This window comes from Brassica rapa, chromosome A02, assembly GCF_000309985.2.
Source record: "Brassica rapa cultivar Chiifu-401-42 chromosome A02, CAAS_Brap_v3.01, whole genome shotgun sequence".
NCBI lineage: Eukaryota > Viridiplantae > Streptophyta > Magnoliopsida > Brassicales > Brassicaceae > Brassica > Brassica rapa.
Genome location: NC_024796.2, coordinates 17513277 through 17528028, shown reverse-complemented (window position 1 = coordinate 17528028; position 14752 = coordinate 17513277). Strand labels below are relative to the sequence as shown.

The 14752-nt window shown below is 32.3% G+C and overlaps 1 protein-coding gene across 2 annotated transcripts; it reads left to right on the top strand.

The window, feature by feature from the left end:
- Positions 1-1623: 1623 nt before the first annotated feature.
- On the top strand, positions 1624-8602 carry LOC103853505. 2 transcript variants are annotated; one of them, XM_033285616.1, is made up of 4 exons: positions 1624-5255; positions 5305-6824; positions 7602-7719; positions 7821-8602. In XM_033285616.1, exons 2-4 carry the CDS (start codon positions 5970-5972, stop codon positions 8321-8323), a joined length of 1476 nt encoding a protein of 491 aa, XP_033141507.1. In that variant the 5' UTR covers positions 1624-5255; positions 5305-5969; the 3' UTR covers positions 8324-8602. The 2 variants fall into 2 exon arrangements, with proteins under 2 accessions (XP_033141507.1, XP_009128660.1); XM_009130412.2 differs by having other exon boundaries at positions 1624-6824.
- Positions 8603-14752: the final 6150 nt, after the last annotated feature.

The window sequence follows — 14752 nt, the reverse complement described above, 5'->3', positions numbered from 1 at the left end:
ATTGAAGGCCACAACAATGTGGTTTTGAAGATAACATCTGGACGTGAAGTCACTTTGACGAATGTGAAGCATGTGCCTGACATGAGGAAGAACTTGGTATCGGGTACCTTGTTCAGCAAGAATGGATTCGCCACAAGTCTTAAGGCAGACAAGCTCGTGATTAAGAAGAATGGGATGTATTTGGGAAATGGGTATGTTAAGGATGGACTTGTCAAGATGAATTTAATGACAGTCTCTCCGAAAGTTATATCTCCAAAAGTTTCAATGAATAAGAAAGAGCCAGTTGTTTATTTGGTTGAGTCTTTTAATATATGGCATGAAAGATTAAGCCATGTAAATTACAAATCTATACAAAGATTAATGAATTTAAATCTAATTCATAAATGCAAAACAAGTAAACAAAAATGTGAAGTATGCGTACAGGCTAAGCTCACAAAAACGCCATCACCTCGTGTTGAAAGAACTAACAAACCTCTAGATTTAATTCACACTGAATTATGTGCTTTAAAATAAATACAAACTAGAGGTGGGAAAAAGTACTATGTGACCTTCATAATCCAAAAAACTACAGCTCCTTACCCACCAGAATCTAATGAAGTTGCTGAACGCAAAAATTGAACACTAAAAGAGATGATGAATGCAATGTTGCAGGAATCTGGGTTACCCCAGAACATGTGGGGAAAAGCGTTGCTTACCACTAATTATATCTTCAATAAAATTATACACAAAGTAACTGGCAAAAATCCATATGAATTATGGAAAGGTAATTTACCTTCGTAGGGGGGGGTGCTTGGCAAAAGTTGCGGTACCGCCACCAAAAAGGGTCATTATAGGACCTAAAACTATGGATTACATTTTCATCGGATATGCACATAATAGTAATGCATATTGATTTCTGGTACATAAATCTGAAATATCAGACATTCATGAAAAAACAGTCATAGAATCAAGATATGCATCCTTTTTCGAAAATATTTTTCCACACAAGGAAAAACAAGGTTCAAAACGAACTCGAAAAGAAAGAAACAATGACAAGAACTCAGAAACTAAGACAAACGTCGATATTTCTATAAATGATATTTCAGAAAATGAAGAAAAAGATGAACCTCGTAGAAGCAAAAGAGCTCGAAAGGAATAATCTTTTGGTAAAGATTTCCTAATGGAATTTTTATTCGAAAATGTTCCCAAAACTTTGGCAGAAGCCATGGCTTCACCAAAAACTCCATTTTGGAACAGAGCTGTCAGGAGTGAATTTGATTCTATCATGCAAAATTATACATGTTACATAGCAGATTTACCACCTGGCTGCAAAGCATTAGGAAATAAATGGATAATGACACGAAAACCTGGTGGAAAATACAAATCTAGGCTTGTAGTTCAAGGATTCCGACAAAAGGAAAGCTTTTACTATTTTGATACATATTCTCCAGTAACGAAAATAACATCAATAAAACTGATGATAGCAATCGCAGCCTTAAGAGACCTAGAAATCCATCAAATGGATGTAAAAACTGATTTTCTAAATGGTGATTTAGAAGAGGAAATTTTCATGAAGCAACCTGAAGGTTTTGTCATTCCCGGAGAGGAAGACAAAGTATGCCGACTTGTGAAGTCACTTTATGGGTTTAAACAAGCTCCTAAACAATGGCACGAAAAATTTGACAATACAATGATGTCAAATGGTTTCAAAATAAATAAATGTGACAAATGCATATACTACAAAGCAACCAAAAATGTGTATGTTTTGCTATGTCTATATGTAGATGATATGCTCATTATTGGAAGCAATAAATAAATTATCAATCAAACAAAGAACATGCTCAAAGGGACATTTAAGATGAAAGACTTAGGATTAGCAAATGTCATTCTCGGGGTTAAAGTCACAAGAAATTCAAATGAATTACCTTAACCCAATCTCATTATGCTCAAACAATATTAGAGAGATTTAAAAATTACTTTAATAGTACGGCAAAAACTCCGTTAAATCCCCAAATGCACTTGACAAAGAATTTAGGTGAAGCGGGTTAACAAAATGAGTATGCACGTGTGATCAAAAGTCTCATGTACTTGACCAATTGTACTAGACCAGATCTAGCGCATGCAGTAAACGTACTTAGTCGATACACAAGTAATCCAGGTCATACACACTAGAAAGCTATAACGAGAGTACTCAATTACTTGTGCTACACCAAAGATTTTGGGCTTCACTATGGTAAATAACCAGCAGTTTTAGAAGAATACAGTAATGCGAACTGGATATCACATTCTAAAAACTCAAAATCCATAAGTGGATATGTCTTTACACTAGGAGCAGCAACAATATTATGAAAATCTACCAAACAAACAGTGTTAGCCATATCCACTATGTGATATGAGTTCATAGCCTTAGACAAAGCAGCAGAAGAAGCTGAATGGTTTAGAATTTTTTTGGAAGATATTCCTATGTGGGAGAAACATGTGCCAGCTATACGCATACATTGTGATAGTCAATCAGCTATAGTTCGGGCTCAGAGTAATCTCTACAATGGTAAATCTCGTTACATCAGAAGACGACATAAAACCATTAGACAACTTATCTCAACTGGTGTAATCACAATAGACTACATCAAATCGGCTAACAACCTAGCGGATCCATTTACAAAAGGTTTGCCACGAGATGTTGTTGCTAAATCATCAAAAGGAATGGGTTTAAAGCGTATAACGAAGGAGGATGTTTGATTGCAACCCTACCTATCATGACTGGAGATCCCAAGATGTAGGTTCCAAGGAAAAACAAAATTAAACTGAATCTAACCAAAGCACTTGAGACAAGTCTCTTCCCAGCTCTTAAGATGATAAAAGTGCTAACAAATGTGAGAAGGATAAGCATAAGCTTTTAATGATTCCATAGCTTCCAAAGCAGAGTATTACTCAATACTTTTCATGGTCAATCACCTAATGAGTGTGAAATGGGGCCGTTTCTAGGAGAATGATTGCAAGGCTATATTCTCTAAGTTCACTCATGAAAACCAGGAATAGTTCAGGGCCACAATGGACACAATAGAGAACTAAGTTCTTCGAGAAAATAAAGCTGCGTTATGCTTGTTGTCTCGGTCTACATATCGGTTGGTTCAAGACATCATGTTCATCTTCTGGTAGAGTAAACCCGACATATATTAACTATGAATGGTTCAAGGCTTAAAATGCCACCAACTCAAACACAGTGAATTTTTTGCAAACGCTCTCGATAAGTCTATCTAGTCTAGTCAAGATTAGAATAAGTAGAGTTTTTAAGAGTATATTGAGTCTTCATATGTTTAGAGTCATTTATATTCATGTGGGAGATTGTTAGATTAATTATTTAAGATCAATGGGCTTTTAAATAATTGTATGAAGTGAAAACGAAATGGGCCTCATGGCAATAAGGAAAAGCCTATTGGCTTTAATGAAGAGATATGAGAAACATCCCACATCGAGGAGTAGCTAGAGAAATGAGCAATATATATAAGCTCATGTGCTATGAGTGTGTAAACAGCTTGGAGAGAGGGGAAGGCTCTCCACGCGCGGCGGCCGCTGTCCGGCCGACTCGGCTCGGTTCAGCGTGGGCTTGGGCATGGGTCTTGGGTCTTGGTGGAGGGCCTCCGGCCCAATAAGATTATTTTTGGACCAAGTTAAGCTCAACGTTTTGCCTTTCATTTCAGGAACAACATGCAATTTTATTTAAAACGATAAGTAGTTTGTCCAGAAAATAAAAACGTCATGCATTTTATCCTCTCGAAAGTTTTAAACGAGATAAGAGAGTCTTGGGGCATAAGTTTCGCAACTCAACTTCCCTCGATCTCCGCGAGATTCTCGCCCACGTGCAGCAGCAGTTGCAGGAAGTGGGTTTTCTCTGTCTCTTTAAATATCGCCTCTCCTCTTCATTCATTGTTGTATCCTAGGACTCTATATTCGTACAGTCTCGTCTCACTAACGGAGCGAATATTTTGAGTTAAGAAAAGATATCATATTTCGACTCCATGTTTGTTTGTGAATACGATTTCTTATCGTTCTTGTATTTGTTTTTTTTATATTCGTCTGTTTCCTTAACTTCGTTTTTATTTTATTGTTTACGTCAGTCCGGTTTACCGGCTTCTACAGAGGAAACAAACATCAGTCAAAAGACGTTAAAGCAAGTGTTCCACGGTCTCGAGAGAAGGGTTAAATTTGGAAATAATAGACCTTAGTGAAGAGGTCAAGGGAAGCATAAGAATGAACTTGACTGAGTTAAGGGACCAAGCTTGGCTGACAAAACCAGCTGGATTGAGCTCAAGTCTAGATATTAGCTAGCTGGATTAGTTCAATCAGTTGAATGTCTAAGCTCAGCTAGCTGCAGTAGCTGCTAGGAAGCTCAAATCAGCTTAAGCCTATTAAAATATAATTTTAATTTTTTATATTTTCATAGTATTTTTTTTGCAGGTGTTTTCTTTAATGAATTTCATTTTTCCCCTTCAGAATTTTAAAATTTAGATCTATAAATTTTAAATGTATTTTTTGTGTTTATATTTAAATAAAATTATAGATTCAAACTATGTTTTGCTTTGCTATTTTAGCGTAAATTTAAATTTTTGAAGGTTTCAGATTTTGATTGAATTTTTTTACATTTTCTAGATATATATATATAAGTTTCAGATTAGAAAATTATCTGATACAATAGTCTACTAATGTTATTTTAATTTTTTTCTCTTGTGTTTTTTTCATAATTTTGTCTTACCCTCCCAATATCTGATACAATAGATATTAATTGCAACTTTAAATTATATTAAACTGAAATTAAAGAAACTTAACAAATTTCTACCAACTTTGAGAATACCTTTTCATACTCAATATTTACAAAATATTATCCAATATATTATATATAGAAGCAAAAAATATATGTGAAGTAAAATCCTTTATTAAAAAAAATAATATATATATATATACTGAACTGTTTATTATAAAAGCAAATCTACCAAATCTACACAAGATCAGCAGACGACCACACTCATTTCTCGAACCAATTCGACATTTGATCACAATAAGTCTGGACTAATTTTTCTCTTGTTTTACTCACATTTTTTTAGAAAAATTTCTTAAGATAGTTTTTTTAAGTTTATTTTCACAAAAATAGCATTCAATGACCAAAATAAAAATATATTTTTATCTTACGGTTAACTAATCTAAATCTAGGGTTTAGAGTTAAAAGGGTTTGATTTTTAAGATAGAGTTTCAAAATAAAATAAAATAAAACTATTTTGGTCTTTTTTTTCTTAAGCTATCTTTGTAACAAAAACTTCAAAATAATAGCTATTTTTATAACAAAAACTTTAAAATATCTATTTGAAAGAATTTTTCTTTTTCTTATAAGTTTTTGTTTTTTCAAACAACTTGGTTTACTGCTCTAATCCTTTTACAATTCTTGGTGTAACACAGCAACGACATTATCAGTCACAATGTCTACCTACTACTAGAGACAAAATCGATTATAAACAAATCAGAAATTTATTATAGTTTCGATGTAACAGTTGGTACCTGCTAATATGGATCTGGAAAATACACTAATAGGTATATATTAAAATATAAATTGTCGTAAATCTAATAGAAAAGTGTGTTGAGGAAAGGACGTAGAGGTTCGAAATACTGACGTGCACACACACACGTGAGAGGCAAAAACTGTATTTTAGCCGCATGAATCTCGTCTCCTGTTTTATTACAAGGTCAACTTCTGGTCTCTCTCTCACTTCTAAATCTTACTTAATTAGTAGATTCTGATTTCAAATCTAAGCCAATTAATAATTAAATAAACGTAACTTCAAATTCAAATATTAATTATAAAAAAATTTAAAAGCCTCGGTTTTATGATCACACACCTCACATAGAAGCTTCTTCGGACTTCACAGTCTTCACTATATATCTTTTGACTGTTTTCTCAATCTTACCACTGAAAACAAACACAAGAAGCTCAAAATCGAATGGCGTCGATCACCTGTTCCTCTGACCAACGTCTTTCCACAAGCAAGAGACGTTTAAAGCCGTTGATGTTAAGAGATTACTTACTCGATGACCTCAGCTCTTGTTCATCCAACGGCTTCAAATCGTTCCCTCGTCGTCAACCTCCTTCATCATCATCCACCGTTCGTCGTCTCCTCGACGCTGAGATCAAACGGTCAGGATTGAGCCATCATCATCACCACAAGCCACGTCTCACTAGACGAAACCGTACGAGTTGCGGAACGGCCATAAGTCACGCCGTTCATAAAGCTTCGACGGCGTTTCTCAACGCCGTGAAACTTATACCATTCCATGCAACCGTTACGTCACGGAAAGGAGATCAGAAACAACAAGGCGTTTTCTCTAGAAGTTTCTCTAAACGGCTCTTGAGCAAACGCTTCTGGAGAAAACCGGTAAGTCAATCTCGCCGTGAAGTAACGGTCGAACTCGGAGACGGAGAGATTCAATGGTGGATATCCGCCGCGTTTTTCCCTGACGAAGAGAATTTAGATCAACCGCCCGATCTGGTTTCTCAAATCTCCGCCGTCGCCGACGAGGCAGCAACATTCTCGGCCTCCGAAGCTGCGGCGGTCATCACCACCGAGAAACTTATCTCCGGTTGTGACTCGTCGAGTTCCGGTAGCGTGTTTTTCACGAACTCGTCGTCGTCGGAGGCTGTGCAGTCTTCTTCTTCATCGGTCTCATCACCGACGACGAGCGGTGAAGCTGAAGAAGTGTCGACCAGAAACGACGCCGTGGTTGAGAGCGAAGAGAGTTTAAACGCACGTGACTGTGACGGATCATCTGTCAACGGCAACAGCATGTGTAACAGAGAGGTTAGTTCGTTAAAAGATCGTTTTCTTTCGGGACTTCAGTGTACAACTGTACAGTGTGAATGCATTTGATTTTTTTTTAATGATAATTAAAGAAAAATAAAAAAATAGGTCATATATTGAAACTTGTCGGGGAACGCGTGCAACTCACGTGTGGTGTAGGATTTAGTTTAGTGATGAAATCGAGGGCTGAGATTTTTCATACGTAGCTTCTAATGCGGATTATACGGCACATGATCCCGCGAGTTTTTTTTCATGGTACTACACGTACGCAATTAATTACTCTCAAGGTCAAAGATATTCGTACACAATTTCATAAGAAACTAGTATTAGTTTGGTTATTATGCATAAATTAACACATTTAAGTTGTAATGCTTATAATATCTAAGAATGATTCTTAATTTAGCACCCACGTTCATGAAATTTATTTAGAAATCTTCGATGATTAATTCTTGGATTTGATAACACAAAAATGATATTTTCAAGTATAAAACTTATAATCTCAATCAACTAAAAAAAAAAACTTATAAATTTATAATATCAATCAAGATAAAAGGCAGGATCCGACCATAATTAATGTATGGGGGCAGAGACAGATAGGTAGAGAGACATGATGTGGTCATGGCAATGGTTGACTTTCGTCAACTTATTATTGCCATATGATTTTGTTTCTGTTGTGACTATTTCTATTTTTGATCATTTTTTGTAATGTTTTTTTTCTTTTATAATGTTGTGTGATCAAATTTGAAACTAATTTGATTTTAATTGCAATTTTTTTAGGAAAGTGTGAATGAAGAAAAGGAACAACTTAGTCCAGTATCGATCCTGGAGTGTCCTTTTCAAGACGATGATGATGATGAAGAGGATGCAATCACTGATCATATTTCCCACCAAAAAGGTAATTTTATCAATAATCTATTCATCAAATATGTAAGAAATTGTTATAAACTACATGAAAATATGTTGTTAGAACTAACTTAATAAGCTTAATATTCGCAGATACATACGAGAAAACTGCAAGAAAAAGCAGGAGGTTTAATGGTTTTGTACGTCTTGAGCCACTAAACTTGGAGAAATTCATAGAGAAGCAAGTAGAGAGTGAAGAAGATGAGTACTCATATCACACTCAAGAAACAGAAGAGGACGAATCAGAAAGCCGAGCAAACCGCTTGTTTGCTCTGCTGAAGTTAACAATCGGTGAAACAAACAACATACTACTGGCTTCTAACGTAGCGGATAATCTATTATTAGATTATTTTCAAGAAGATAATATTGGGCCAAAAGAAGAGGCGTTAATGGTGAAAATAGTAGAAGATTGGGTGATGGATAGACAAGATGAGATGTTTATGAGCTGGGAAGTTAGAGAGATGAGACAAGTTTATGTGAAGGAAATGAAATGGGGTTGCATTAATGAGGATGAGAGCGAGTGTGTGGTTGAAGATTTGGCTAATGGACTCTTCACTTTATTGGTGGATGAATTTATCAGCGACTTAGCTTCGTGATAAATAGTTTTTTTTATATGGGGGGGGCAGAGAGAAGTTAAGATTTTGACATTTTGTTGAAGATTAGATTTCATAATGTATTAGAAATATGTTATATCAGAATAAAACTATATGTTGTTTGACATAAGGGGAATACTTATCAGCTTATACATTTGTTTTTCAAACTTAAGAGTCTAGAGTGAGAGTTAGAGTCCGTAGTCATTATGTGTTTAGTTCATAAATCTTTTTTTTATTTCCTATAGTATTTTACACAATCAATGGATTCCATCTTTTCCTAAAGACACGATTTCAGTTTTTTAATGAGCCTATGTTTATTTATTTCAACAAGGAATTGATCTGGACTTTTTTATTTCACGGCAATTTCGTATATTCCACGCTTTAGTTTGGTAAATTGCATCTCACCGTAGGACTATGCCGATCATGTTTGATTCACCACATTCTCCCATTGCCGACTGTATCTCCATCCGTTTATCTGACTAGATGCTCGTTGTTTAGAACATGGATTTACACCCATATATAGTGCTAGCAATATCTAGTTCCGGATTTAGAAGATTATTTGGACTGTCAGACACCTCCGGGTTAAAAGAAAAACGAAACATGTGTTTAACATAAGAATAGTCAAGTGATGTCTATTGTACTCATATAAATTATCAATGTTCAAAAACCCGTTAGGTGGAGATTAGGCGTCTTATAAAAGATTATTGGATTAATGTTTAGGAAGAAGCATAGACCAATTTTTTGAATGCATCGTTTTGTTCACATTTGAATTATTGACAAGACGGAGCATAGGCACCACTAAACCTATTTTTAGAACACTGTAAATTACTATCATCAACCTTTTTGTAAACCATTGACAACACTTATCATTGCCAATATATCATGATGTTATTGATAGCTATAACATCTTTTTTTTTTGAAATGTTGAAATAACTAAAAGAAAATGATTTTTTTTATATTTATGAACTTATAATTTGAGATGGTTAATTATCACAAATTCGAAACTGAGGTTTTGACTGGGAAAAAGAACTAAAGATGGTTCTACTACAAGGTGGTTGAAGCATTTACAATTTTGGTGTTACTGGTAACAACTAAAAGGAATATGTGTAAAGATAGAAATTATTATTTCTGAAATTTAATTGAATGTATCAGCATTCCATTTATTCCAAAACGTTTTTGATGTGGAATGATTTTTCAAATGATAGTTAATTTTTTTTTAGAATGGTATGAAATGTTATGGAATGAAATTGAATACATATTCTATTTTTTAATTGTAAGTGGTGAAATTTTTTTGGAATGCACATGGATTAAGCATTCAGGAAGTTTTAATTCCAAAAAATGCATTCTAGTTGCAGCCTTTGAGTTTGAAGGTTTGAGTGTGAGATGAATAATTAGTGGAGGGAACAGATATATTTAGAATCCACTTTTTTTCTCACCATTCAACAAAAAGGTAGTATTTCTGTGAATAAGTAGTTAGACTGTTTAAAAAAAAATTATTGTTTGTTCTAAATTTTTAAATCGCAAGTGGAGCATTTTAACTACCCATATTTACTAGTTAAGTTTACCGCTTGTACTAAATATAATTTTATGATTTTATTTAATAATCTATATATAGGTAATTCATTATCTTGATAAAATTACTTCTATCCAATTAAAATTAATAATAACAATACTAAATTAATATTTACACTTAAGTAAATAATATTTTCATAATATTAAATAAACTAAATTAATAATTCACATCAATATTAAATTTGCACATTGATATTTATATATAGTTAATATCTATAAGAGTTTATATATTATATTCAAAAATATTCAATGAGGAGATATGTTGAATTAGTTATGACAATATATTTTATTTTATTTTGTTTTTAATATTCAATGAAGTCAAAAACAACTATTTTAGAAATAATTTAATTTAATTCAAAAGTAAATAACAAATCAATTCCTTGAAAAATAATTTAAAATTTATTTTACACGACTTTTTTAATCAAAATATATTTATTTTAAAATCATCCAAAATCAGATACATATTTAATTTTAAAACTCAAAAGAATAATATATATTTCTGTGTTCTATTATATTTTGAATATTTTTTATAAAGTATTTTTAATTATGAAATAAATAGTATTATAAAATTTTATATGTATTAGAGTACTTTGGACCACTTTTATCCACTTTCACCATTCAAATATATGTTTTGAATTGCTAGATCCGCTTGATCCACACTTGTACCACTCGAAATGCTTGATCCACACTTATTCCGCTTGATCCGTTAGATCCGCAATGCTGGTCCGCTATCTCCAGTCGGAGCATGAATGGTGGATTAATAAGTGGTTTTCATGCCAACATGGATGCTCCACCTAAAATTTCCCATTCTAGAAAAAAATAACAAAATTTGTGTTCTAAAAATATGATTTACAAGTGGTTCAAATGTGTGAGCAAGTGTAACAAAATTAATGAACTGTCCTTAACAGTAAAAACACTTCAAAAAAGGTGTAATGACAGTCAATACTTTATATTTTTGATTATCTATTTGAAACATTATGATCTCTTAATGTTGAATAAGATATTTTATTTTAAACTATCTACTATATATTTTTATCATTATTTAAATTAATAAACCAAATCACATACAACATTTCTTATACATAATGGTTAAAATATTACCCAAATTAGAATTATTTTAATTCATCCAAGAAATATATATTTAATTTAAAATTTAAAATAACTATATATAAAAATTATTTTTATATTATATTTTGAATATTTTTATTAACTGAAATTATAAATTATTAAAAAAAAATTGTATAATATTTTAGACGATTTTCATCCACTTTCACCATTTGAAAATATGTTTTGGACTACTAGATCCGCTTGAACAACTTTTATACTTCTAGATCAGTTTAAACAGCAGTGCTTGATCCGCTTTTCTTATCCGAATTTGGTCATTTACATTTACAACGAAGCATAGTAGTTTTCCAGAAATATAATAATTAAACAAATCTGGAACGTAACAGTAAATTGTGGGTGAGAATTTACAAAGAAAAAATATATATGCTCCACTATATACAGAAAAATATTGTATATTTGGAGTAAATGAACTATTTTATGGTATTTTATGTATTTTTTACTATTATTATTAGAAATATGTATTTTTAACAAACTGATATTGAAAATTATAGAAAATTTAGCTTTAGTAATATATAAAAATTTATATAAAAACTTTTTTTATAAGTGTTATCAATGTATTATTATAGTTAATTTTTGACATAATAAAATATATATTGTCTAAAATGACATAATATAATAATTTTAAATTTAGTATAATTAATTAATGACTATTACTATCAAAAGTTTATATTATTTTCTTATTTGAATTTCATTTAAATGTATTCATGTATTATATTTTGAATATAAAATGTATACTTATTATATTTATTATATTTATCATATTATCAGTATTTTTAAAATAATGAATTTTAATTATAAAAATATATAGCAATTTAAACATTTATATAAATTATTTCAAATTTATACAATGTATTGAACCACTTTTATCTGTTTTTACCATTCAACCATATATTTTATACTTCTATATCTATGTGATCCACATTTATACCGCTAGATATGCTAGATCCACTTTTGTTCCACTCGATCTACTAAATCCGCGCTGCTTCATCCACTTTTCTTACTCGAAAACAGGAAATCAGGCTTAGAGACTTTTATTATGTTATTCTTATCGTAGTAACCGATTTTTTACATACTTAAATTGCTTGTCAATGAATCATATAAAGGAGATGTTGTCAGGCTCTGAAGGAGCAATGAATATAATCCTGGTTTGTCAACGGAAAAAACACGGTACCTCATGCGTGGAGCACACCCTTAGGTGGACTGGCACCGAGGTATTTGGTTTCAACACAACACCCCCAAAGTTTTCTTTTACAGCTGGGATAGCGATTCAAAATAGATTTCCTACTAGATATCGTATTTCACAGTGGAACAGAGGGGTTTTGAGGTTTTGACATTGTGCGGTTTATGCAAGACAAAGCCAGAAACAAAAACCATAACTGCCGATAGTTTGAAGAAGTTTGGAAAAATCTCACACACAAACTACTGTCCACGCTGTATTCAAAAGATTGAGAAGTTATAATGATACTGATTAGGAGAAGTAAGGTTGAGCTATATTCCTCCTAAGATATGTGTTTTAAGCCTCCATATATTCTATTTGGAAGGAATTGTATGGTAGAAAGTTTGGTGAAGCGGCTGATTCAGATGTTAGTTTTATTTAGCTCATCAACAAACAGGTCAAAAACCATATTTCAAGTTGGAAAACAAAGGAGGATTCAATCTATCGGAAGGCCATGGCAACATGGTTCCTTTTTAGATAACAAAAGATATGATGTAAACCAAATAGTTTTGGTTTTCTCAAGCAAGAGCAATTGTGCTGTAAAAAGTTTTTTTTGGTTAAATTAATTTAACTTTATTTCAAAAAAAATGAATCCAAGCTGAAAATTTGAATTATCACCATGTTTTCTAGCTTTTCCTCAGTAGACAATAGTCATAACATGAATTAACTTATTGCATATAATATTCATATAAACGTGTTTCTGGTAAGACAAAACAAAGGTTGATTTAACTCTATAATACGATAAACTAGGATCGGCCCGCCCTATGGGAGGATATATTTTACTTGTGATCTAGGTTATTATTTTTTGTATGATTTTATAGCTTGTGTTTTAAGTTTGCATTTGCAAAAGATGTGTATGATAATGATTTTTGTCTTTTATGAAAAACATTAGTTGTTTCGATATTAAAGAGATGTGCCATTGATATGCTCTGCGGGCTTCAAATGGTCTTCATGTTGTTTCATTTTACAAAACTTTGATCCCATATTTGGTGGGTTATTTGTGGTTTGTAATATTTTAAGTTCGGAAGGATTGAGTTGTGGATAAATTTTTGTGTGTATGTTATAAGAGTAATCACTTTATATGTTGAAATCATAGTCTTTTGGAGTGGAAATGGTGATTATTTGAAGTTGTATTTCTTATTAAAAATAGATTGTTATATTGAATGCGAAGAAGGTAGTCAAGCAAAGCTAATCAAAATAAAAAAACATTGAAACTGTAAAGTGTGAAAAATGAATAGTGGTCGATGAGTGTAGACACTTGTTACTCACCATAAAACTAACTCCAAGAACTTTTCCATTTGTGTATAGTAATAACAATCACGGCTACGATTTTCCAGATTATTGAGATGGCACTTTCTTTGTGGCATTATAAAGATTATATTAGTTCCATGTTATTTCAATATAGAGACGTTGCGTAATGAATGTTTGTTGGTATTGAAATATACTATTTTATTAATTTAAGTTTTTTTTTTTGCTAAGATTTATTAATTTAAGTTATTGGTTAGTTTGTTTGTAAGTAATTTTTGTTTTGATTTTTTGCTTTTATGGCATCACCATGTGAATTGTTATGTCATTTGCAGTTTTGTATCTTGATTAACCTTGAATGCTATTAATAATTCCTACAGCAATAGTCCCTCGGACTCGAAAAATTATAACGAAAATGGCTAACCCAATAGCGGATTCCACACCTGCCACCATTGTAACCAATGAAGAAAATACTTGACTCCTCATATCATCCGAAGAAATGGAAAATACCAAAAAGTTTGAATTCACAGCTAATAACATTGATTCAATTGGTATTGACATAATAGAAATAATTCGTCTATGTTATCCACCAAAATATACACTTTAGACTCATGTTTGTCATAAATATATACTTACCCTGTTTTAGAATATAAAACAAAACATCACCAACCCCCTAAGAAATTGTCAAAGAAGCAACAATTTTCATGTAATTGATAGTTACTTAAAATAAGTATTTTCAGACACACAACCTTGAAAATGAACGAATAAAAAACATATAACAGTACTGGCACAGAAAAGAAAGCTGCTCAGGCTCGTTCTTTTCAAAAATCTTGTACCATTCTGCATTGTTTGTTGGGTATGCATAACCATGCACCACCCTACAACAAATGTGGGAGAGTAAATCAACACTAACTAACCTATCCAATATCGTTGAGAAACAAACTAAAAGGTAGCAGGATTTTGTACCAAAAAAGGAGTATACCTCCTTAAGACAACATGATAACTCAAAAATGAATAAAACTCTCTTAGATATTGCTCGAGGCACTTGATCAGCAGAGTAAGATAAGTCTTGGACGGTTATACAAAATATAGCGTGTGTGTGTTAATGTCATTGGACGGTCAATCCTTGTATCCACCTGGAAGAAGGATACCTAATGATTTTGTTGAGCTTTAATAAATTTCTACTTCAACCATGGTTACAGTTCTAAAACGGCTGCAAAACAAAAACACAGAAAGCGAAAGTCAACGGTTTATGACTGTGTTTTCAAACTTTT